Source organism: Propithecus coquereli, unplaced genomic scaffold (assembly GCF_000956105.1).
Source record: "Propithecus coquereli isolate 6110/MARCELLA unplaced genomic scaffold, Pcoq_1.0 Scaffold294, whole genome shotgun sequence".
Taxonomy (NCBI): Eukaryota; Metazoa; Chordata; class Mammalia; order Primates; family Indriidae; genus Propithecus; species Propithecus coquereli.
In genome coordinates, this window is record NW_012148552.1 from 2,216,658 (window position 1) to 2,244,039 (window position 27,382).

General features: G+C 37.5%; 1 protein-coding gene across 1 annotated transcript; it reads right to left on the reverse strand.

Moving 5' to 3' along the window:
• Window positions 1-252: 252 nt before the first annotated feature.
• On the reverse strand, window positions 253-6,690 carry SEC61G (Sec61 gamma subunit). Its single transcript, XM_012648807.1, has 4 exons — window positions 6,518-6,690; window positions 4,785-4,884; window positions 3,413-3,515; window positions 253-406 (listed from the first exon to the last, which is right to left on the reverse strand). The coding sequence occupies exons 2-4, from the start codon at window positions 4,876-4,878 to the stop codon at window positions 397-399; spliced, it is 207 nt and encodes a 68-aa protein (XP_012504261.1). The 5' UTR covers window positions 4,879-4,884; window positions 6,518-6,690; the 3' UTR covers window positions 253-396.
• Between the last annotated feature and the right edge of the window lie 20,692 nt (window positions 6,691-27,382).

A 27,382-nucleotide genomic window follows, 5' to 3' on the forward strand; every position in this document is an offset into this window, starting at 1 on the left:
CCTTGATCTTGGACTTCCCAACCTCCAAAACCATGAGAAATAGATTTCTATTATTTATAAATTATCCAGTGTCAGATGTTTGTTAAAGCAGCACAAACAGACTAAGATAGAAGAATATTCAGAAAGTGTAATATTTCACCAGGCCCTTTAATTTCTCCTATAAACCAAAACACTCAAAGAAATAAAGAAAGAATCTATTATTTTCTATCATGAAAATGTGATATTTATATCTATGATGGAAAAAAAGAGATGTTTACTTCAAAATTATTTTAATGTAGAAAAACACCTTGGAAGAAAAAAACACAAAATATATAGGCAAATTTTTACTTCATGAGCTTCTCAAACCCTCACTTGTTCACCAATCCCTAAGATGAAAAACACTCTTCCAAAATGTATTCAGCCACCACTGTAAAAGAAAGAAAAATGGTCATTTCTGAGCATTTACAAGATTTTCATAATAATCATTTGAAATCCAATATGGTGTAATTTTAAGGACTCAGGACCAATTATTTGAAAATCACCTAACTTTATCCCAAGATAGCATAAAATAAAGGCACATTGAACTTTAAAATCTTAGAACTGAAAAGGTCCTTAGAGATGATGTGGCTACTGAAACAGGTATATTTTAAAATTCACAATGCTCATTTGGGAAATTCATGCTTATTTGGGAAATGCCATTTTGGAACAGTCTAGCATAATGTCTCTCTGAACATGACAAAAAATATGAATTACATGATAGGATGGTCAATTGAGAAGCTTTTCAATTTCATATACAGTCAACAAACCAGTTGAAATTAGACTGTAGACAAGCACAGTCTTGTGCTTGTGCAACCAATATATCTTACGATAGTCATTCAAACACCTGGTTTAATCATAAAAACAAAAACCACCTTTTCCACAGAAGAACTTCCAAGTTTGAAAAGCATAAATGTTAAAATTGTATACTCAGATATACATTTTAGTACTACAATGTTAAACAAAAGTAATTCCATTATTAGATGAAAATTATCAAATTATTCCTGAATATATACCCCTGAATATATACTTCAATGCTAAGTATTTTAAGTGCGTATGTTATTAAATAGTATTGCTGTAATTAAAACACAGCAAATGCATAACTCCTTTAAATTATGATACTGTGGACATTAACTTTGACTGCTATTATTGTAAAGCAAAAGAAGAAAAAAAAAATCATCACAAGAAAAAAACATGACAACAATTCAATCTAATGAAAAAGAAGCCTATGGTTATATTTCCCTTGCTATTATCTCAAAATGATTTAAACAGTGATTTGTGCTTTTTCAAGTAGAGAAAAAAAGATTTCTTTGTTTTATAGCTGTCATGGCATAACATGAAAAGAGTTAAGTTTTCTGTAGCCTTTCTCACAAAATGTTTTAATTGGCCTTTAAGGTAAAAAATATCTAAAGATAGATTTTCAACTCAAATACTGAAATAATTTTTTAACTAGAAGAAAAGTTTTCTACGCAACTAGCTTCCAAAAGGTTTTATATGCTGCTCTATCACTTACAACCTGTGCAACATGAGTAAATCACTTAATCTCTCTGTGTCTCAGTTTCTTCATGAGGATTAAATGACTTGACTCACACAGAGCAGAAACAGTTCCCAGCATATGGAAACATTCTCAGTAAATGTTAGCTATTATTATTATCGTCATCACCATTAGAAAAAGGCAAAAGACTGTAAGATGTTCACTTAATTAAATAAACACTTATTGCTTTTAAGGGATGCTTTTATAGGAACTGGACTAGGTTCTATAGGAGATACATATAATATAAATAATCAAACAGGTTTGCCTCAGAACTCATAATCTAATGTGAAAGACAGGTATATCTAAGTATGACTGAAGGCAGACGGTTATGTCTGGCAAGAGAGACAAAAATATAGTGCTAAGTGAAGGCTGGGGAAAAATTTTGAAAGATGCTTATATATCAAAAAAATGAAAAAGACAGGCTTACATTTTGATCTGGAGGGTAAAACTGACAACAATGAAGGGTGATTATCACAGGAAACTAATTTTGTACCAATTTAAAGAAACACTTAATATCCATTAAACCGGGCCATGAAGGAATGGGAAAGAAGAACAGAAGCACAGACTATGAAAAACAAGGGACCTGACAGAGACTAAACCACCCCTTCTTTCCACAGATTCGGTAACTGGAGCCCAGAGGCAGTCTCAGGTTTCCTAAATACTACAATTCCACAATTCCACAGTTGGCAGTTCTCACTAGCAAAATAAAAGGAATTCCTGAACTGACAAAGGAGTTCTGAATGACTCAGTCCTATCCAGCTCTAACTCCTCATGATCCTAAAATATCACTTTGTGGCATTTCTGCTTTATATAGTAACTATGGTAACCTGCTTACGAAATTCCTGACAATATGCATTCAGTTACTTGTCATTGAAAAGACAACCTTCACCAGTATCAGTGATAAAATGCCTAGTATTTAAGAAATTTATAGTTTAGAAAGCTTTTTTAAAATCATCGCTTCGAACTTCACCACTCCCTAAAATAAGCCTAATAGATATTACTACCTCCAAATGGCAGATGAGGCAGAGAGATTAAATGAATATAAAATCAGAGTAAATTTACTGAAACTTACACCAAGTCTTTATACTAAACTGAATTACCTGCTATACTCTAACTGCTCAATGCCATAAGGTATCCCAGTGATTTGTAATGAACTTAAAAAAGCAAAAGTATTTGGAAAAGAATAAAGTAATCTCAATGTTCTCAGACGTTTTTTCTCCTCTCTAACATACTTAAAGGTTATGATATCATCCTATCAATATCAATGGCTCATTACAATAACAACTTCCACTTAAGTTCTTACCAAATTTATTTTTAGGGCCTTATATGACTTCAGTCATAATCCAAATAAGAACTATTATCCTCATTGAATAAAGTGGGCACAGAGAAGCTAAGCGAATTGCTCATGGCCACAACAGCTACTAATAAGAAAAAGGATGTGAATCTACATGATCTGATCCAGAGACAGAACTCTGTCACCAAAGTGATTTTTAAGTGGGGAGCATTTCCTCTACACCTTAAAAATGAACAAGATATAGCATAAGGAGGTCTCGGATTTGAATATTAGGTCTGTCACTGAATACTTGCTTTGTGACATATTGAGTGCCTTTAACTTACTAATACTTTCTTGACCTTGTAAAATTTTATTTATTATAGAAAATAGTGCCTAGCTCACAGAGTTGCTGTAAAGATGAAAAGCACTTTGAAGTAGTAGGTACTCAAAAAATACCAGTAGACTTGAACAGCACTAAAAAGTCAAGAGACATATCTGTGTAGTAATGAAATAGCAGGCTAACTGTCAACTCACATGGTTTCAATTTTCATTTGATCTTAGACAACAGTCCATTCACAAAGTTTACTTACACAATGATGTTATTAATAGGGATGTGGATCAATTTCACAAAGAAGCCAATGAATCCCATTATGGCAAATCCTATTGCTGTTGCCATGGCAATCTTCTGGAATTCTGCATTTAAAAACACAAAACTCACATTATTTTTTTTATACTGTCACTGAAAGTATGGGGAAAAAACCATCAGTAACATAAAAAAACTGACTAGCATACATTTCTCCTGATAAGTAGATACATAATTTTTTAAAAAGAAAAAGTGAACTACTGATAGTAAACAACTTACAGGTTTTGAAATTTCCATATTTTGTTGATATTTAAGGAGACACAGAAATAATAGTGTATGTCTGTGTTAGTGAATTCATCAATAAGCACTGAAAACATTTGATCTTCTTAGCAAAAAACCAGAATTAAAAAAAAAAAATCATGAATGGAAGGAATATGAAAATATTTCTCTTAAAAATTATTTAATGCAACGTAATTTTTATTGTAACATATTGATAATAAAAGCAGAAACATACTTTTTTGGTACATCATAAACAATGGATCCAGTGTCATTGACAGTATGATGAAGACAAAAATAAGGCTTAAAAAGTCAAACTGGGTTAAGCACAATTTTATAAAAAGGCTTCAGAGCCTGGTAATGTTTCGGTTTTATGTTATTTCCTCAGGGAAGCTTTCCCTGACTTCCTGACTTGGTTAGTCCTCCCATTAAGTGCTGTCAAACTTCCTTCTAGTTACCTTCCATAATACTTACCACAGCAGTAATTAAAAATATAATTGCAATCATTTACTTATGATGGTCTTCCCTGATACATTCTAAGTTCCATAAGAGCAAGGACTATTCTCTATTATATTTATTCATATTTAGCTGTATATTACACATATTGTCTATTATATTCCTAACTCAGTCAATGAATAAAAGTATCCAAATTCTGGTGTACCTTTTAACACATGAATCATGTTATATAACAAAATAAACTTTCTAAGTTGGCAACAACTATATTAATTGGCATCATGTTAAGGTTTTGTTCGTTGAGGAGGGAACACAGCAGGAAAGACTCTAAAGATTTCCCAAAGTGGAAATATGCAATATACTAAAAACTCTAAAGTGATAAAATATGACTAACTCAAATGTAACATAGAAAATAAGGCTGAAATAAATAATCTTATGCCATTTGGAAATCCATAAAACAGAAGAATTTAGACAACAAAGAGTATATAAAATTTAGAAGAAATGACAATTTTAAAAAAGTAATGAACCAAAATAAATCAACAAAAATGTTGATGAACGTAATGCAACAGTTATTAATCAGGAAAATGTTAATCAAATAAAAAACTTAGAAAATGCTGATTTAATTTTTTCTCTCGTGTTCAAGCTATTACCTTTTCTATCAGGTTTCGTGCATCTTTTAACCAGCCGAATCGAGTCCTTTACAAACTGCCGACTTGGCTCAACAAACTGCATTACCTGATCCATGATGGCCTATTTAAAAAAACAAAAAAGGAAAAAAAATATTCACTGGTATTAATTATCATATAACAAGGACTTGCTCAGTTATATCAAGATGTAAATGAGACCAGCCATGAATTCATGCCTGATATGGGTCAATTTCATCTCATGAAATAAAACAAAACTCCAACGCCTAAATTATTTTTGTAAATTCCAGTAAAGCATCAGATCAAAGGCAATAAGAAAAGCACAGATCTTACTCATATTATCCCCATTAACAAAGGACCACATACTCTTAATACAAAAGGGCTATCTCTATTAAAAGGTTAAACAACTGACAACACATCCATGCCTTACTCACTCTGCAGTCCTTTCACTGTCCTTGATAAGGAACCAACAACGTTGGGATACAACAACTGTTTCCTGTATTTTAAACTATCCATAAATTAGTGTCTAGTACAGTGAATGCCAACTACGCTGCTGCAAAAGCCTAGAAGAGAGGCAAATGTGGATTTTAACCTGAGTGTTCCAAAACATGCCCATATAACACATTTAGAGAACAGTGTATTGTGTGGGATTGATAAAGACATAGATGAAATTTTCAAAAACCACAAAAATTGGCTAAAGCAAGATCCAGATTCCGAGCAGTTATTAGCTCAACTCCAGACTGTTAGGTTTGAACATATCTTTTAAGTAAACAGGTTATCATACAGGTTCTTTTGAAGAACCTATTATTACCCAATAGAACTATCATTCAATCTCAGTTTTGAGAGCCACTGATATAAGTAATGAGGCCAGAGTATTTCTTGTATTTTACTCTATTTCCAGTGCTTAGAACAGTAGCCAGACGGTGGTTCAGATCACTGGCTACGAAATGCAAACCTCTCTAAGTCCCAGTGCCCTCGCCTAGGGTGAATAGTGGATGACTGAATGAAATATTGTATGTGAAACACTAAGAATTCTGTAACATCCCGGGACAAAAACACAGGAATGCCTGTTCTCTCATTATTTCACTTATTTTTCTTCTTGAAACCCAAAGGACTTAAACTTTTCGTAATTGTAAAAGTCACAATGAAAGCTAAGGACTCCTTCTTCAGAAAAAAAAATGCAAATTACCCAAAATACTGCACTCAATGTCAGGAAAAGATATCCAATGATCTCTTGATCTAGAATCTAGGCCAATCGTCTCACTTTACACCACGGAGTGTTGGCAAGCCCCGGGCTGAATACAGCTTTTTCAAGACAGGACTCTACACACATACACCCTCAAAGCCAACCCCGAAGGGATCCCGGTGGCAGGCCACCGTCTCTGACTACAGCACAGAAGACACTGGAAGCCCCAGAACGTAAGAGTGCAGACGGAGTGGCAGAAGACGACGAGCAGGAGAAAGGCGAACCCTAGCCAGGACGCTAAGCCCCGAAGGACCACGGGCCGACGATGCACCTCTCCCTCGGGTGACCGCGGCCCTGCCTGGGTCTTTCTTCAACCAGAGGCCGTGCAGATAGGTACGCCGGAGACCGGAGGGGCCGGACCCTGGCCTCGGCCCTGAGCGAAGGGTTTCGCTCCCCGACCGCCCCGGGAAAGCCGCCCGGGGAGAAGGCCTCCGCGAGTCACAAGGGCCTGGCCGCCCCGTTCGCCCGTGCCCACCCGCAGGAAGACCCTCACCTGTCCAGCTGCCACCTGTGATGCCAGGGACACGTAGCACAGGAACGGACAGGCAGAGGCCCACCGGAACCGGAAAACGGGGCTCTGGCAATAGTCCCGCCCACTCCTTCGTCCAATTGGTTCTTTACGCGAAGACCTCAGCGCGCAGGCGCAGCGCGACGTGCTCCTTGGCCTTGCTTCCTGGAAAACGCTGGGGCTCGGTGACCGGCCTGCGGTTGGGGCGGTGCTTTCCTTAACGTCTAAGCTTGGCCTCCGCCTTGCGCTTGCCTGGCTAAGTCCCAGAACCCCACCCAGCTGGCCTCACCCTATTCGCGTTCACAGCAGGAGCCCCCTGCGCTCTTGCGCGGCGCCTGCTCGCCGGTAGCAGCTAACTGGGTAAATCTCTGACAAATGGACTCCGTTTATTCGGATGGTGGATTTTTCATAAGTGTTTCTGTTGCCTGCGGCCCAGCGTGGGGCGTGTGTGTCCGTACTGTACGTACTTTCGTATGTATACAATGTTGGTCAAAGTGAGGCTTACAAACAATGTTATGACCCGATTTAGAATAGTCTTCCCACCCCCAAACTTGGCCTTCCGCTGTCAATCATGGGAATATCATTGGATTTGAGGCCGTCATTTGGCGTGGCAAACGCTAGGTCTGTTTTGAGGAAGTGGTTAAAATGTATTATGAGCTTTGGTTGCAGTTTAAAAAGTAAATAAATAAATAAATAATGTATATGGTATTGCCCCCTTTTCCCCACTGGGTGCCTGGAATCTCGGATAGTACTGTACCCTGTATGTACTGATATTTCCTATACTGTGCATACATACCTGTGATAAAGTTTAATTTATAAATTAGGCACAGTAGGAGCTTAACAAAAATAACTAATAAAACAATTATTACAATACACTGTAATAAAGGTTATGTGAATGTGATCTCTCAGGCTATCTTATTGTATTGTCCTCACCCATTTTTGAACCAGGTTTTCCTTGACGAACAGGGACCACTGTAGGTATTTAATTTCTTGTGTTTTTCTGATAATATTATAAACCCAGACGTCTGGGTGAGCTTGCCAACGTATGATTTTATGTTTTTAGAATAAATTATTGTTTTTACAATTTATTGAGTACCTTCAGTGTATAAGACTTTACTAGGTGCTGTGAATAAGCCAAACATGTCATACCCTCTTGGAGCTTATGGTCCGGTAAGGGGATTTAGAATGTAGGGAGGGAAACAGACAAGTAAATAATTACAGGTAAATGCTATGCAACAAATAAAGAGGGTGTTGTGAGAGAGGGAAAAAGACTGAAATAAAGACAGGATTACCTCGGATGGTCACTATAGACCTCTAAGGAGATGACACATGAACTGAAATTAGTGAAGAATTAGTCAAACACACCTCATTTTGTTCGGAGTTTAAAAGTGATGTTTAAAATTTAAGGTAAGGCATACATAGTGTGCCTACACTACCTACAGTAGAATGTATGGAGAATGTGTTAAAAATGTAGGTTCATGCCCTCCAGCCCAGGCCCACTGAATCAATATGGAGGGTCAGGCCTTAGAAATTTACATTTAAAAAAATTTTACCAGGAGATTTGAAGTACTGAGGTTTAAGAAGCACTGAGGGTTCTAACACCTCTGTGCTAACTCAGTTACTCCTGAGTTATATTTGTTCTTCAGATACCTTTTGTTGTGCTCCCTAGTTAGGATAAGAGAGGAGAAACAATGCATAGACCACGATGTTTTGGAGCAGTTTTCACTCTGCTTTAGATCCAATTCATGTAATTAATAGTCCCGTGAAACAAGTATTAATAGGCTGCAATGTTTTGCTTTGACATCACATATTTGGGAAACCTAGGATCTCATCTAGTGAAAAGTTACACCCTTCACCATAACGCAGATATACTACAAGACCACTGAGTATTATGGAACACCACATTGAATCATTATGTCCTTTGATATTTGGATGAGTTGTATTGATACATCCCCGCATAGTGATTAGAATTTCTTTTTGAATGCAGAGCTTACAGATACTGATTTTATAAATGCTAAATGTTATATAGTCATAACACAGCCTTTGACCATGGAAGGGGTAAATGAAGCTCCGTTATTACAATATTCTTATATTTCTCATGAAGTGGTACAGTCGTAAGACTATGTTAAGAATGCAATCCCTGCTGCCCTCCCCAAAAGTTAACTGCAAACTGAAAAGCCAATAATATGTTAGAATGGCATGCAAGGAAATACACAACCCGAAAGAAGGCAAGAAAGGAGAAATGAAAAAACAAAAAGCAGTCAAAAAGTAATAATAAAATGGGAAAACTAAATATAACTGGATGTATAATTCCATTACATTTGTTTCATGTAATTTTTATGTTTAAAAATTCCCCTTAAACAGATGTCAAAGTGGATTTTAAAAAACAAAAGTAAACAAAGATTGAGCTGCATGTGGATGGCAAGGCTGCACTTTAAATATAATGACGTACAGGTTACAAGTGAATAGATGGAAATGGAAACAATGACAGGACACTTCAGAATTTGGTACCAGAGTTTGTTGATATCAGACAGTATTAGATATGTAGACTTTAACATAGGGGTATTTTATAATGATAAAAGGTCAATTTTTCAGGAAGACATAAACATCATAAATTTACATGTTTCTAATAACAGCTTCAAAATATGTGAAACAAAAATTAACAAAAAATAGGCAAATCTATAAACAAGTAGGAAATTTTAACTGCTCTTTCAGCAATTGATAGAATTAGGCAAAAAAGAAAAATCAGTGAAGAAATGGAGTATCTGAACGACAGATACCTTGAGCTAATTGCTCTGTAATGAAGCACTACCCTACCCCACGAACTACAAAATACATATTCTTTCCAAGTACATGTGGTAACTTGACCAACATAGAACATATCCTTGGTGGTAAAACAAGTCTTAATAAATAAAAAATGCTACTATAATATCTAACAATCACACTCTTTGGTATTTACCCAAAAGAGTTGAAAACTGTGCCCACACAAAAGCCTGCACGTGACGTTTATAGCAGTTTTACTCATAATTTCCAAAACTTGGAAGCAATCAAGATGTCCTTCAGTAGGTGAATGGATGAACTGTGGTATACCCACACAATGGACTATTACTCAGCCCCAAAAAGAAATCAGCCATGAAACCATGAGAAGACATGGAGGAAACTTAAATGTATATTACCATGTGAAAGAAATCAATATGAAAAGCCTGTATACTGCATTTTGCAACCATATGACATTCTGGGAAAAGGTAAATCTATGGAGAAAATAAAAAGATCAATGGTTGTTGGGGTGGGGTGAGATGAATAGAAGGAGAACACAGGATTTGGGGGCAGCAAAAATACTCCATTATAATACTATTAAGATGGATACTACTGCACAGGTTCCCAGGTATGGTGGGAAATTATGAACAAACCCAGCTGCCAAAGTGCGAATCTTGTGAAACAGACCACTCACACAGCATGTCAGGCAAAGGGAATATGTTACTTGCATACAGGCAGCAAGGATAAACAAAAGCCTAGGATGCATGGTGAGCTCAGGAAAGCTGCCCAAGGCGCATGGAGTTTTCATCTGCCCCATTTTGCAACATGGCTGTGGGACCCCAAAAGCCCTCTGCTCTGGGTTTTATACCCCAGCATGACAGGGCTTATTATGCACAAGTGTTGTAGGATATCCTGTTCTAGGAGAGATGAGGACAGAGCCAGGGTTTTCCAGACATTTTCTCCTTATCGCAGAATGTTGAATTCTACTTAAGAATTATGAGCACAAGGGGGAAGAGCCAGGTAGTCCAAGGCCATTCAGAGACACGCCCTCCTGCAGGTATGCAGATACGTGTCATTACACATTCATCCAAACCTATGGAAGGCACGACGCCAGAGTGAACCCTACTGAATCTACTGACTTTGGGTGATTCTGATGTGTCAATGTAGGTTCATCAGTTGTAACAACTGTACACTCTGGGGGGAGATGTTGATAATGAGGGAGGCCGTGCATGTGTTAGGCATATGGGAAATCCTTGTACTTTCCTCTCAATTTTGCTGTGAACCTAAAACTGCTCTAAAAAAAGTCTTAAAAAAAGATTCAAATCATACATTGTTTTCTCTGACCACTGTTAAATTAGAAATCTATAACATCTAGATATCTAGGAAATTCCCAAGTATTGAAAATTAAGCAACATACTTCTATAATCCATGGGTCAAAGAAGAAATCACAAAGGAAATTATAAAAGGAACTTAACAGTAGAGAAATAAAGTATATCAAACTTTCAGATACCACCCAAAAATAGTTAAAACCATTTATTAATGGTTTTAATTATGGTTAAAACCATTTATTAATGGTTTTAATTTTAAAACACCAAATCTGCAAAAATATATATCAAGGAGAACTCTCATACATGGTTGGTAGGAGTGTAAAATGGCATAGTCCCGTTGGGAAAGGTTTAGTAGTTTGTTATAAAACTAAGGATATGCCATCCTATGATTCCACAATTCTTATTCTAGGTATTTCCTAAAGACGTGAAAATGAATTCAGGAAAAGACTTGTACAGGAATGTTTATAGCAGCTTGATGCATGAAAAACACATCATGGTGAGTGAAAGAAGCCTATGCAAAAGAGTGCGTGCGATACAATTCCATTTACAAGAAGTCCTAGACAAGGTAAAACTAACGTATGGTGAAAAAATCATAACAGCGTTTGCTTCTGGGGGTGCAGATTGAGAAGGGGGGTGAGGGGGCTTGGAGTGAAAGTCATGTTCCGTAACCTGACAGGGATTGCGGTTGCATGATGGTCTCAGTCACTGTGGGCTGCTGTAACAGAATACGACAGACTGGCCGGCTTAAACAGCAAACTTACTTCTCACAGTCCTGGAAGCTGGAAGGGGGAGATCAGGGTGCCGGCGTGGTCAGGTTCCTGGTGGAGGCCCTGTCCCTGGTTTACAGATGGCTCTTTCCCCACTGGATTCTTGGGTGGCCAGCGGGGGAGTGAAAAGGACTAGCTTTCTTCCTCTTCTTATAAGGACACAAATCCCATCACAGAGGCTCCACCCTCCTGACCCAAGTGCCTCCCAAGACTCTGCCTCCAGATGCCATCACATTATGGCTTCAACGTATGAATTTGTGGAGGGGGGACACAGAATTCAGTTCACAGCTACAAGTGTGTACATTTGTCATAACTCATCAAATGATGCCCTTCAGGTCTGTGTATTCTACATCAAAAAATAAAACACTGTAAGCAAATACTGAACTCAAGTTAAATGATATGACTGTTGATATATTTAGGAATGAAGTGTACAGGTATCTACAACTTATTTTGATTTAAAAAAGGACAGATTCATGGTTGGATAGAGGAATGGTTCAATGTGTGATAAAGCAAATACAGTAAATGCTAAATGTATACTCTTAGTTGTAGGTGTAAGGGTGTGCATTAAACAATTCTTTCATAATCCATGGGTCAAAAAAGATTTCTGAATATTTGAAAGATTTTTATAACGAGATGGAAAAAAGTCTATATGCAGATCACTAAATCAAGTTTTTTAGATTTTGTTTTGACATGAATTATTTTGAATATAAATTGACTGTATACATAGTAGAAATTTTAAATTTCCTGTCAATTTAAAAATATCAGTGAAATATTAATAATGTAATTTGTGATAAGAATCTGAATTAATGTTCCATTTAAATTCTTGATTCTATGCTTGAAGAAAAAAATGTTTTAAAAGATCTGTAGAGAAACAAGGACTCCATAACTCCTGTCTTATTGGTGTGTATTACTTCATTTAAGTATCATAGCAAAGGGGGAAGAGCTGTATTTTTTAAAAAGTGAAGCTGACAGACACTAAGCATAACAGATCCATGGTTGGAGTGGTATAAAATTATGAAAGCGTTAACAGTTCCCCAGGAAAAATCAAAGACTAGACGTAGATACAAACATAGTCTTTCAGACAAGAAAATTTTAGTGTTAAAATGTAATCAGGTCAAATAAAATTTTCTTCACTCCCTCAAATCCTTTTCGAAAAAAGACAGGTTTTTAAGTACTGTATAAAAATTATTCTATCTTATTTTGCCAAAAACACAATAACTAGAATAGGGTAGTGACGATGACTTGAGAGATTTAGATATCATATACTTATTTACCAGTGACCCTATGTCATCAATTCAAGTAAACAGTTTTGATTAACTACTTGCTCTTGAAACTCCCTGTTCCCTTTACTTTGTGATAATTTTCTTTAAAACAAAAACAAAAAACTTGTCTGAGTCTCCTTAATGGACTTCTTTCCCACCCGGGTCCTGTTTGGGACAGGGTAGGCTAAGTTCCCCAACACACAAACCCACCACCTGGTTAACACAGTGTTGACGTCCCACCCAGGCCACAGTCCCGGGTGGCTCTGAGGTGGGGGTGCGGTCTGTCTCACATGGTCTCACAGCGTTTCAGGCTCCTTCCAGCGTGAAGTGCTGCTCTTTTCTCGGGCCTTGGAGTCCTCCAATGTGTGTTTTGCATCCAGGGAAGAGATGAGAGAAGAGAAAGAGACAGCATGAAGGGTCATGTGGGAATTTAGAGTCCAGAAAACAGCATTCACCACCTTCGCCTACGTTTCCTTGACCAGAGCTCGCTCTCCTGGCTGCTCTGTAGCAGTGGTGGGACACACTGTCTCACTGTGTGCCAAAGGAGAGAGGCATCGATGTCACCAAGCAGTCAGCCAGTCTTTTGCAGTTTCCTAAATGTTTGTGTTCTTTGGGGTTCCAGTCTCAAACTGCTTCTCTTCCCACATTTTAAACTTTTCAATTGACTTTCAGGGCTTCAACTACTATGAGTAGATTATTCTCAAGTCTGTGTCTCTGTCCAAGGTCTTTCTCCTAAAATTCCTGTCTGTGAATTGAACATATTCTTTTTGCCTCAAAACTGGCAACCCTCATCCACACAATGGAGTACTATAAACTATAATAAGGAAGGCCTACTGGTAGTAAGCTGCAGCACATTGTTAAGTGAAAAAAATTAAAAGGAAGGTAGAAAAAAAGGTCTACATTTTAAAAATCTCTCACTGCATATTATATAAACATATATATGCTTATTTTTTAATGGAAAATAGACTTTTAAAATTATATAACTACCTATAGTGAAGACAGGGATAGAAGCTAAACTAACTTGAATATATTTCATTTGGTATATTTTATATGATTATTTTTTAAATTATTTGTTTTTTGAAAGCAATTCCTAAAAATTGAAAATGATTGAAATACAGAGCTACTATTCCAAATGACTTTAAAATACAGTAATTTGTTCATGGTATGAAGACAAAAAGAAAAGCATAAAAGTCTTAAATAGTTTTCACTAATATTTTAGTAGGATTGTTGGTGTCATTGAGACTGTTATCTGTGTGTTATGGGATAAAGTAAGTGACTAATTATATTGATGTCATTGAAAACAAGGATCTTCAAAGTGGCTAGAAGGAGAAGCAGATAAAAGATTGATGAGGTTAAATTAAACCTTGTAATCCCTCGTTTGAATTGGAAATGTCATTATGAATCTATGAGACATTTTATCTGAAAACAAATAACAAACATGATTTTCTGTTCACTCAAAAGGCCTAGAAACAATGATATCCAGTAGCAGTGAGCTCCTGGCCCCCAGATTATGGTCTCTAAAGACTGTTTTCAGTAAAAGAAACTAGATCTCCCTGGAGAAATGGAGGAGTCCAAGTCTGGGGCAGGAGACAGACGAGATGAGTCTGGACTGTTATTACACTAGCAGACTCAGAGCTAACCTGGAAAGCTCCTGCTGGACAAAGATGGGACGATTTGAACATCAATAAGGATGATAAATGCATTGAAACACCATGAATGTATTTAAATCCTTGCATTTATTATTACACCGAAAAACTTTTTATTCCTCTTTGGAGAACATAAAGAAAATGAGAAAGTGTGATTATTTTGAAAACTGGCTGATAATGGGTAAGAATCAAGCATTTCTGCCCCCCCCCACTATCTAACAAAATCATTGATATGGGGTAACTTCTTTTTATAAATTTATTTTAGCTAAAATAAACAAAAGCAATAAAATGATATAGTTAGAATGTTACCATTTTGTAATAAATTAATGAATCTAGGTTACAAATCAGGTCAGTCAACATTTGCAGTAAAGGGCCAGATAATAAATATTCTAGGGCTGGGATCTACCGTCCTGTCTGTAAATGGAAATGCAGCTTGCTGCAGCCATAGGAAATATGTGAATGAGTGGGTGTGACTGTGTCCCGATAATACTTCACAATCACAGAAAAAGGACCCATAATCTGCCAACCCATAATCATTCTAGGCAATGCTCATCAATAGCTGATAACATCACAAAAGAGAGAAGGGCAGAGGTGTGCCTCAGAACATAGCATGGCCTATGACAGACCCTTGTCAAAAATGATAACAATGATAGTAGTTGAACCTAGTCTCTATCAAAACTCATCAATTTACAGGAAATATAGGGACAGGGAGCATGTTAAACACCACCACTAGTGTGCAGTCAGCAAAATGAACATTATGGAAAACTCTACAGGACAAATATCTAGTTTAAAAAAAAATTGCAAGAGAAAAAGGGGAATCTATGAATTAAATATATTTAAAAGGCATATCAACTGGTGAAAATATATGTATCATAAGATGCATATATTTATCCTGATTGCATAAACAAGCTGATGTTTTATACACGTGAATCATATTTGATAATATTACAAATTCTTATTAGTAATTGAGGGTGATATGTTACTATCTTAAATTCTTAAGGCATGTGAAGTAAGAGCTGCTAATTGGGGGGGGGGGTTGTTCTGCCAATTTGACTGCCTGGGAAAGTGGGTTCTGAATGATAATTAGGATCTGTTTTGTGCAGTTTTGGTTGGTGTGGCATTTTAATCCCTCATCTAGGACAGAGGCGAAGCTAAGTCAGTGATTTTCACCTAATTCCCCAAGTTATGCAGTATTGTTTCAGAGGGCAGAACATACGTAAATCAACATTAGTGTCAATATCTAACTATAGAGTGTGTATTTAGAGCATATTTCATCCATGTATGGACATACAGCTACTTCTTAATCTTCTAGGTTGTTGAGTACATCTTTTTAAAGAATTTATGACTATATTTTTGAAATAATATTTTAGTTAAAATAATACATTCTGATTATTTTAGAGATCTAGATAATACAGAGAAGTACAAAGAAAAATGTCAAAAAATCAATCACAATTCTTCATATAGTACATACCTTCATTCACAGGTAAACTTCACTCTGGTTCTCTATGGTATATACGGACAGAAGGATATCTATGTAAATACCTAGAAAAATATACATATATGTAATAAAATTTGATCATATTAAAATTATGTATAAAATAATAAATTTATTTTTTCTTTATGTACCCTCATCCTCAGATTAAATTTATTTTATTTGAGTTTAACAGAAGAGAAATGAACTGAAATGAAAATGTAAGAATTCCTCAAGTTCCAAATGTAAGATAAACATTTGTTTTCCACAAGCAATATTGCTCCTTAATTATAACTCAGGTAAGAAATTGTGAAAAACATAAAGATTGAAGTTATAAGATTTATTCTGAGAATGTTTTAATTTTAGATGGTGTTAGATTCGGAGCCGAGAGAGAGACACATGAAGCCTCATGTGTAGCAAAATACTGTTTTATTTTGAACATCTGGGTACAGATGAGTGGAGGCAAAAATGGTCCCCCATGAGGGAGGGGAAAGCCTTGGGTTTTATAGAGGGTTCCTGTTGTGGCCCGTTTCTAGGGATGAGGAATGAACACAGAGACAAAGAGACACAGACACACCCAAAGACGGTACAAGACTGCAGCACCTTTCTGTCACAGTTTCTTTATTTATAACACAGCCTGTTTGGCAACTGTCCCACCACAATTTCTTTGTTCCCACACTGTCCCGACTCAACACGTCCCGTTCCTTGTTGTTTCGTCTCCGGCGAGCAGATGTTTGCATCTGAACTCTCTAGCCCCTCCTGTTTGCAGGGTTAGGGCGCCCTGGCTCAATAAGGAACAAACAATAAGGAACCGTTCCCAGACAAAATGTCCTCTACATCTCCCCCTTTTTTATTTTGTTTTAAGGCATAGAATGCTGTGTTCGGACATGTTGCAGCACCGCCATTATTTTATGATGTTGTTGTTCCTTATTCACTCTTCTTTGGGACCATTGCTTGTAGACCATGAAAAAACAAATAACAACCAATAATACAATGCACAGATTGCTAGTAACTGATGTAAGCCATGTTTTAAGGTGTTCAAAAGGATTTAATTGGGCGAGACCATTAGCCAGGCCTTGAAAGATCTCCGCCTCACTCATTTCAGGGAGATTGTCATGGAACACATCAGTTATTTCTCGTTCCAAATTTTGGAGATCAGAGGTCATATTGACACTGCCAGATAAGAGATTACGAAGTGAGTTCCAATGTCTGCTCGCATTAAAAGGAATAGGGGTAACACAAAATTGGGAGGAATTCCAATCGCAGTGAAGAAATGTCTGTGTTGTCAAAATATTTTAAGTCTGGCAGTCTCATAGAACAGACACTATAACACTGATTAGAAAAAATTCCATTGAATCCATCTGCAATTCTGCTTACTCCAGAGGAGTCTGAATAACGAGAAGGGTGTAAAGTCTTCCTTTTTCTTTTCTTTTTTTTTTTTGAATACTCATTTATATCTTTTTAATTTGGTATTATTCTTATCACTGGAGTGAGGCAAAATGAATTGAATTACAGATAAGTTTTCACAGATGGTTTAAAAAAATGCCCGCCTCTCGGGGCCCGCCTGGCCGGCCCCAGCGTAGCTCCGAGAAGGTGGCGGCCAAGGCGCCGGAGCGCCAGCAGAGCGGCTGCGCGGTCCGGCCAGGGGACGCGCAGCGGCTGGTGGCAAAGAGACAGGATAAGCCATGGGAGCTGTCGGGGCTGTGGGGCTAGTGATAACAGAGGGTAAACACTTCTTCAATAAGGCAATAAGTTCTGCTATTTCAGTATTGGGAGATAAAGAGTTAACTTTCTCCTGACTGTCCACTGGAGGAGTCACCTCCGGAATTCTCCTCAGGGGGAAGGGGATCCAGCTCCTCCCCATTCTGCGACTCAGCTTTCTCCGAGTCTGTTTCCAGAGCTGTAGCGCTTGTGTTATGGCACTGCAAACAGTCCAAATTTTTAAATTAACCGTGTCGCCTCGTTGGTGGGCTACACGAAAAGCTTTAACAACCTGTTGCCAGCTGCGCAAATTTAACTGAACTTGGGACTGAAACTGAAACCAATAGCAAAGCTGCTGCACTAAGTCAAACAATTGCTTCAAAGTAGTATCTTTAACTTCCACTCCCACCGAATGTAAAAGTCCCTGGGCTAACTTTTGATACTTTCGTTCAGCAGCTGAAGGGGAATTCCCCATAATGCCAGAGGTCCTCTGTTGGTTGCCACTTACCATATGCCAAAGAGGTCCCACTCCGGTTCCTCGGTCCCAAATGATGCAGACCCTGCTCGCTGTGCCACTTGTCGTGGCCCGTTTCTAGGGACGAGGAATGAACACAGAGACAAAGAGACACAGACACACAAAGACGGTGCAAGACTGCAGCCACTTTCTGTCACAGTTTCTTTATTTATAACACAGCCTGTTTGGCAACTGTCGCACCGCAATTTCTTTGTTCCCACACTGTCCCAACTCAACACGTCCTGTTCCTTGTTGTTTCGTCTCTGGCGAGCAGATGTTTGCATCTGAACTCTCTAGCCCCTCCTGTTTGCAGGGTTAGGGCGCCCGGGCTCGCGTGCAAGCCCACAGGCATGTTCTTGATAAAAACGACAAGGAACCATTCCCAGACAAAATGTCCTCTACAGTTCCTCCAGGGGGAGTGAGTACCTGGGCCAGAACAGCTGCTGTAATAAAATTTTTTTTAAACAACCAATTTCTGGAACCCCTGCATCGGTCTCGTCCTGCAGAGATAAGGGAGGAGGGTAGGAATGCCAGCACAGCTGTCAGATTTATAACTCCCAACTCTCCAGACACCTGCGGCTAATGTTTTACAAGCCTCAGTTTTCCATTAACCGCATTCCATCCTATACATACTTTTCAGGTTCCCACCCAGAACAAACCTAACAGATAGTCAAATTGGCACCTGTCTATAGTGAGAAAATTAACATACTTCCTCCTTCCCTAGATGCCTTCCAAATTCTGTAAGTCTTTTGGAATATTTCCTAAATTAGGAATGATTCTTTTATTAAAGCCCACTTTAATTCTTTTACAACAAGGTATAAATTGTAATACCCCTATACTCCTATTCAGCATCTTACTGGAAGTCTCAGCTAATGCAATAAAACAAGAAAGGCAGGAGGCATATAGATTGAAAAGAAGAAATAAAATTGTCTTTGTTCACAGATGACATGGTTGTCTATGGAGAAAATCCCACAGAATCAACAAAAATTCTCCTAAAATTAATAAGCAATTATAGTGAAATTTATAGTGTACAAAAGTCAATAATTTTCCTAGATAGTAGCAATGAAAAATTGAAATTTAAAATAAAAGATGCCATTTTTATTAGTACCAGAGAAAGAGACAGAAAGGAAGGAAGAAGGAAGGAAAAAGAGTCACTGAGATGTAGGTATAAATTTAACAAAATGTGTATAATATATATAAGAGGTAAAACTCTGATGAATGACCAAAGAAGATCTAAATAAATGGAGAGATATTGCATGTCCATGCATAGGAAGACTTGTCAAAATGTCAGCTCTTCTCAACTTTGTCTTTAGATTCAATGTAATTCCTATCAAAATCCCAGCAAGTTCTTTGTGGTTATCAACAAACTGATTGTAAAGTTTATGGAACGGCAAAAACTAACCAACACAATTACTGAAGAACAATAAAAATGAAGAACTGGCACCACTCAGCTTCAAGACGTATTGTAAACGTATAGTAATTAAGACAGTGTGATATCGGTGAAAGAAGACAAACAGACCCATCAAGCAGAAGAGAGGGCCCAGAAATGGGCCCACACAAATGCATCCAGCTGATCTTTGGCAAAGGAGCAAAGGCAATCTAATGGACTTTGTCTTTTTGTCTTCTCGACAATTGGTGCTGGAACAACTGGGCATCTACATACAAAAAAAGAGTCACCTATACACAGACTTTACACTTTTCATTGAAATTCATTCAAAATGGATCACAGAACTGAATGTGAAATGAAAAACTATAAAACTTTTATAAGATAACATAAAAGAAAACCTAGGTGATCTTGGGTTTGGTGGCAAGTTTTAGACACAACGAAAACGGAATCCATGAAAGAAAAAGCTCATGTCTGACTTTACTAAGATTAAAAACTTCCACTCTATGAAAGACACTAAGAGAACAAAAAGACAAGCCACAGACTGAGAAAATATTTGCAAAACACATAAAATGGACTCCCATCCAAAATACGCAAAGAACTCTTAACACACAACTATAAGACAACCCAATTTAAAAAGTAGGCAAAAGATCTGAACACACACTTCACCAAAGGTGCACAGGTGAAAAATACACATATGAAAAAATACTCAATATAATGTCATCTGAGGACTGCAAATTAAAACAACAGTGAGATACTACTACAAGCCTATTAAAATAACTAAAATCCAAAATACTGATACCAAGTGCTGACCTTTAATCCTCAGAACATCTATCAGTAACAAAAAGAAAAGGACGTGGAGCAATAGGAACTTTCATTCACTGCTGGTGGGAATGCAAATAGTCCTGGAAGACAGGCTGGCAGTTCCTTACAAAGCTAAACATAGTCCACCATACTGTCCAGCAACTGTACTCCTTGGTATTTAAAGGACAGGAAAATTTATGCTCACACAAAAACTTGCACACAAATGTTTACAGCAGCTTTATTCAAATTTGCTAAGATGTGGAGGCAACCAAGATGTCCTTCAACAGATGAATGGATAAACAAACTGCGATAAACCCAAGCAACGGAATATGCTATAAAGAAATGAGCTATCAAGCCAGCAAAAGACGTAGAGGAACCTTAAATTTATATTGTTAAATGAAAGGAGACAGTCTGAAAAAGCTACATACGGTATGGTTCCAGCTATTTAACACTCTGGAAAAAGTGAAACTACAGAGACAATAAAAAGATCAGTGACCGCCAGGGGCCCCGAGGAGGTGAGGGAGGGAGGAAAGAACAGGTAGGTAGCCCGGGGGCATTTAGTTTAGCTGAAACTATTCTATATACTGCTGCAATGGTGGACACAGGACGGGATACATTTGCCAAGACCCACGGAAATGTACAGAGTGAACCCTAATGTAAAACACGGACTTCAGTTAATAATAACATGTGGGCATAGGCACATCATGTGTAACGTGTTCACTACCTTAGACAATAGGGGAAACTACACAGAGGGAATCTGGAAAGGCTTATGGTAGCTCTCTGTACTTTCTGTTCATTTTTTCTGTAAACCTAAAACTACGCTAAAAAATAAAGTCTATTAGTAAAAATTTAAAATAACTTATAAGACCCCTGGAGATGGAGAGAAACTAGAGAATCTTCCCAGTGCTTCCTTTACATTCTGTCTAAAGAACGCTAAGCAACACTGAGATCCCAGCACTCTTTTCTCTACGACCGGAAATTACTTTTATAGAGATTCAAGGCATCCAGCACCTCTCCCAAGACACAGCGGTTGACAGTGATGGGTGAGACCACACACCTCGTTATAACAAGCTGACTTGCTTAAAAAAGGCAAGTGGTTCTGACACCTTTGTCACCTTCCCTGGGGCTTAAGTAATGAAACATGATGGCACCCAGTCACACTTTCTTTAGATGTTATCTGAGGTATGGAGGATGGTACGGGCTGAACTGTGTCCCCCAACATCCACATGTGAGGCCCTAACCCTGGACCTCAGAATGTGACTGCATCTGGAGACAGGGTCTTTAAAGAGGTAATTAAGTCAACATGAGGGCATGGGGTGGGACCTATTCCAATACGATTGGTGTCCTTTTATGAGGACAGGAAATTTGGACACAGACGTGTACAGAGGGGCTTCAGAAGAAACCAACCCTGCTGACATCTTGGCCTCAGACTTCCAGCCTCCAGGACTGTGAGAGAATAATGTCTGCTGTTCACGCCACCCAGTCTGTGGGTCTCTGTTAAGGAAGCCCTCCCAAATTCATACAAAGAGCAAGGCTTTTTTGTCCTTTTTTCTTCCTGTTTTCCTAAAAGAAATATTAAAAGTTCAAGCAAGTATAATTTTTGGACGCAAACAATTTCATAGGAATATAAAAATCATGAAATGTTATCTTTTGTTGTTGCAATGGAGAGTTAACCCTTTAGGAAGAAAGCTTTGTGAAAACTCATGTTAGGAAAAGGGATCACAGTTTTTAAACTTTGTTATTAAAATTATTTGTTGTCAGTTAAATTTTACTGTCAAGTATTTTCTTTTTTTTTTTTTTTAAGGGGCTTGGGGACATTGTATTTCCTGAGTTCATGCATGTTTGAATATACCTGTTTTTATACTTTAGTGACTTGGATAAGTAAAATTGGACATCGCTTTCTTTTCTTTACAACTTGGCTGAAATATAAGCATTCCATGATATTCTAGCACTAATTGTTCCTAAGGGGAAATGTGATGCTAACTTAAATTTTTCCATCTTTTGTTCCTTCTCTGTGATTAAAGAATTGTTTCTCTAGCCCTGAAATTCAGTGACAGACAGGATCTGCCTCAATGAAAAGTGATACTCTGTATCATTTTCCCCCTAGACTATTAGATTCTTACTTCAGTTCAGGAAAATGTGTTCTTGGCATGTTTAAGGAGACTATTCTTTTGTTATCTTTTCTTTGTTCTTTATATATTTTCTTAATATGTATATTCTTGTTTCTTCTGTACTTACTGTGATGAGCTCAAGGTTTTTTGCACTTTATTAATTCAGCTTTTAACTATTCTGTTTCTTGCTATTTTAAATTTATTCTCTGATGTTATTTTGGTTCTCAATTTTTCTTTTAGTGGTACAATCTTCCATTTTATTCCATAGTTCACTGATGAGAAATCATATGAGTTCATGTCCTTATTATGATTCTTTTGTCACAGAAAGTAGTTGTGCAGAGTTTTCTTCTGTTTCTTTGAGATACCTACTCCATTAGATTCTTTATCTGTCTTCCGTATGTTCTTATATCTCGCTATTTATCTTTCAGTAGTATATTTGTATAATTTAAATTTAAATGATTCTTTAAAAATATTTGTCATAAAAGTTTAAAACTCAAAACTGAAGAGAGTAATATAATCATGTGATTTTTTTTCTTCTTGCATACGCAGAACATGGGCAGCTTGTTCAACTTCCCCTTTGCTCTCTGTAGTTCGCGGAACTCCCCTCAGTGTCCTTTGTATATTTCCAGAATGCTGTTTGCCTCCTAAAACTGCAGCTTGCAAGCTGCTCTGTCCACTCCTCTGTAGCCTGAGGCTGCAGGCAAGTGACATCAGCCTGGCTCCACCTGCGTTTCCTTTGCTTAAGGATATGGATGCTGTTGCTCCTCTGAAATCTGACCTAGTGGCCTCTTCTGTCAGTCACTTGGCTCAAAGTGCACACAGTTAACAGTGGTGGCAAACCCTTGGTCCCGGACTATTCTTCCAAGTCCACACAGGTCTGGTGTCCCTCCTGCCTCTGCTCAGCATCTTGCTGTAGAGACTTCTGCTCTTGAAGATTTCGTTTTGAATTTGCCCAAGCTTCCTGCTCAACCACTAGGCTACTTTTCTCCAAAGTAAGAAATATTTATGGAAATTCTCAATGTTTATTCACTCCGTTTCTGGGGCTTAGGAGCTATGCCAAGCCATCCCAGAATTTTCTTTTTATTTTAAATTTCTTAGTTCACTATTGATTAAAGTTTATGCCATGAAGTTGCATGCTTTTTCTTATTTGGTTCTTGCTCTTGAAATTTTTGCTGCTGTTAACAATTATTTTTTACTACATTTGATGTTACAGGACGTGAATTCTGGGCTCCTGTTTTACTTCACAATCATTCCCATTTTAATAAGAAGATGGGAGATTAAAATATCAGGTCCTGCTATCCTGTGATCCTTTTAACCCAGAAGTTCTTTTTAACTAGAGATCTCCAAATACAGAGATCTCTACATTATTACAAGGAAGCTCTTTGATATGTTCTATTTTTATCTTCCACTCACTTCTTAGTACCTACTTTGTGTTCATTGGTACAATAGGAGTAATTTAACCCTTGAGAAGATAACTGTTCTAATCTACTGAGGCTATACCAACCAACATGGGATAATGCCAAGAACAATGGAGAGAAAACAAAACAGTAGCAAAAATGAGCAAGCCAGAAGGATTATTACAGGGCAAAGAGATCAATTGCCTATTTTTATAGACAGAAATGGAAGCAAGTCAGGAAACCAAGTTTCCTAACTCCCAGGCCAAAATTTTTTTCCACTTTATCTATGTGTTTTTCTGTCACCTCTTACTGGCCTCCTGGATGGTTATTTTCTAGCCATTTTTAGAAATGAGAAATTTAATACCTCATCCTCAGTTTGGTTCACTCCAGTCTAAGAATTAAGTACCCAGGAAGGATGTAACTTAGTAACCATGCAAGAGGATCATCTGGCTGCAATGCCCAGTGTCCTCGGAGGTAACTGGTATTGATCCAGTGGATTTGAATAACTCCTCCCATTTTATTGTTCATAACTCAGCACACCTGAGACTGATAGTGCCGTCAGGAGCTGTGCTGAAGAGGCCAGGATATCCTCGATGAAGGAAGATCATTGGTTTGGTCACAAGTATACAAGGACTTCAGCTTTCAGCTGTGGAGGAGAAACTGGAACAAGACTTGTCTTCCCAATATAAAAAGTAACAAAACTGCACAAATATATGATGTAACTGTTTCAGACACTGGGAAACAGGAAGTACAAGACGGTGATCCATAAGGGGAAGGTAAAAATAAATAAATAAATAGAGTCCTAAAATCACCCCAAAATTCCGTCTGAAAAGCTCTTTCAACCCAAAGCCACCAGGTAGGGAGAAGGATCCCAGGCAGAAAATGGTAATTGTTAGAGATCAGGAAGTCTGAGAGGGCCGGAATTTCTAGGGAAGACTAGCATGGAGGAAGCTAAGTGGAGAAAGAGCTCAGGACATACGCAGAGTTCCCCTTAGACTGTTGAGGAAAAACAGTATGTGCCTATGTAAGACACGACTCCTGGGCTAACAATGGCCAGGAGCTGGAAGATACACAATTCCCAGAGGACGCAGTTCTGGGAGACACACAGTCCTAGCCAGACAAGGGGAGAGTACTTGCGGACATTCACTAGAAACCTCAGAAGGGTGGCATCTCAGTAGTAGGTCTGAATTAGCCATAGATTAAAAACTTGTTCAAAGGAAGGAAGGAAAAAGTCAAGGCTCAAAATTAAAAATCATGTCTGATATCCACTCTAAATTATTAAACCAGAAAAATGTGACTTATAACCAGGAGAAAAATCCATCAATAGAAACAGATGCAGAAATAACAGAGATGAGGGGATTAACAGTGAATGACTTTAAAACAACTTATTAAAAATAAGCCCACAGATTTAAAGAAAAATAAAGCTAATAAAAAGATCAATGGAAACTATTTTAATAAGAACAAAACAGAACTTCTAGAGCTGAAAAAGATAATACCTAAAGTGGAAAATTCACCGTGTAGGTATAACATCCAACGAGAACTTCAGAAGAAGAGATCAGTAAATTTGAACACAGGACTAGAAACTACTGTAGTAGGAGCGCAGAGGAAAGACTGACAATGGACCAAGCATTACTGACCGGTGGCAGGAGCGCACTGGAAAATCGTAACAACTGGATCTGCGGGGGGAAAAGTCTCCATTTATAACGTTAGCCAGTTTTCATGACGAATATATTCACTGTGGCTAATTTCAAGGTACCAATATGAAATCGCTGAACAAAATTTTCCAAATTTCATTAGTTATAAATGGAGAGATCTAATCTCAAAAATCCTAAACAGAAGAAACAGTAGAAAACCACAGCCAAGAATAACAGGATCAAATTCCTAAAAAACGATAATGAAAAGATAATATTTAAAGTAGATTTTCATACTTTAGAATCAAATTCCTAAAAAACAATGATAAAAAGATAATATTTAAAGTATATATTTAAGTATTAAAAATATACATATACACTGAGGAACAAAGTTAAGATCAAGAGCAGATATGTCATCTTAAGCAATAAAGGGCAGCATCACCTCTTCAAACTACCAGCAGGAGTGCGGGCTGAGGGGTGGGAACATGATCCTAGAATGCTATGTCCACTTTCCAGTGCTCCCCCGAACTGAAGGACTAAGCTTTCCACATTAGAAAGCTACAAAATAAGAGATATATTAACTCCAAAGTAAGTAGAAGGAAGCAAGAAGTAAAGATCAGAGCTGAAGTTAGTATACCAGGGTCAGCAAACCACAGCTTGCAGGCAGAAACCTGGCTTGACCTGTTTTTGTAAGCAGTTGTATATGAACACAGTCCCGTTCACTCGTTGCTCACGGTCTAGTGCTGCCTGAGAAATCGCACGGCCGCAAGCCCAAAACGCTCCTTACACAGCCCTTTGCAAAAAATGTTTGCTGTCCCTTGAAACAGATGGTAGAGACAAATCAGTGAAACTCAAGGAGGATTCTTTGTAAAATCAGTGTTGATAAATCTATTGCTAAATGGATGAGGAAAAAAATACAAATTTCCAATATCAGGGATGAAAGAGAAGACAGTGCTACCATCCTTCAGACAGTAATGGATAATAAGGGAATAGTACAAATAAATTTATTCCATTACACTTGATAACTTAGAAGCAATGAAAAAATTCCTTACAGGGCAAAAATTGATAGAAAATAAGAATAGCTCTCTATATATTAAAGAAATTAAATTTATAGCTTCCTTCTTACAAGGAAACTCCAGGCCCAAATGTCTTCCATGGTAAATTTTACCAAATATTAAAGAAAGAAATAACAATAACAATAACAACACACAGATTCTTTCAGAAAATAGAAAAGAGGGAACCCTTTCCAACTCAATTTTTGAAGCTTGCTTCACGCTGATACCAAAACTAGGCAAATACTTTAAAGGGAAACTGCACACTGATGTTCTTCATGAGCCTAGATGCAAAAATCCTTAACTATTAACACACATAGTCCAGCTATGTATAGTAAGCATCTATATTATGACCAAGTGGAATTTTTCTTAGAAGGGCCAGATTGGCTTAACATTTGAAAAATCAATGCAATTCATCGTATTAATAGAATAAAAGAGAGGAAAATGGTTTTTCTTCTTCAAGACAAGAAGAAAAAGTGCATTTGCAAAATTTAGTCCACATACATTGTAAAAAGTTACATCAAAATAGGAGTAAAGAGAGACTCTCAAACTAATAAGGGGCATTTTTTTAAATGTGCAGCAAACATCATACCTAACGGCAAAGACTAAATTTATTTTCTCTAAGACCAGGAACAAGGCTCCTTTCTCACCACTCCAGCATTTAACATTGTGCTGGAAGCCACAGTCAGACAAAAAAGCAAGACAGGGAAGGAAAAGGTAATTTTTGTTTTGGAAACAAAAATGTATATTTGTTCTATCTACAGATGGCATTACTGTATTGAGAAATTCCTAAGGAATCTACAAGTACATTAGAGCTCATAAATGAATTTAGATCACAGCATACCAAGTCACTGTACAAAGACATTCGTATTTATATATACTAGCAACAGAAAAAATAGAAAATAAAAAATTCTGCTGGAAATAAATTACAAGTGTAACAAGATTGAAGAAGGTTGTAAGAAGCAATGATAATATGTAACAATCATATTTATATATACTAGCAACAAACAATTGGAAAATGAAAT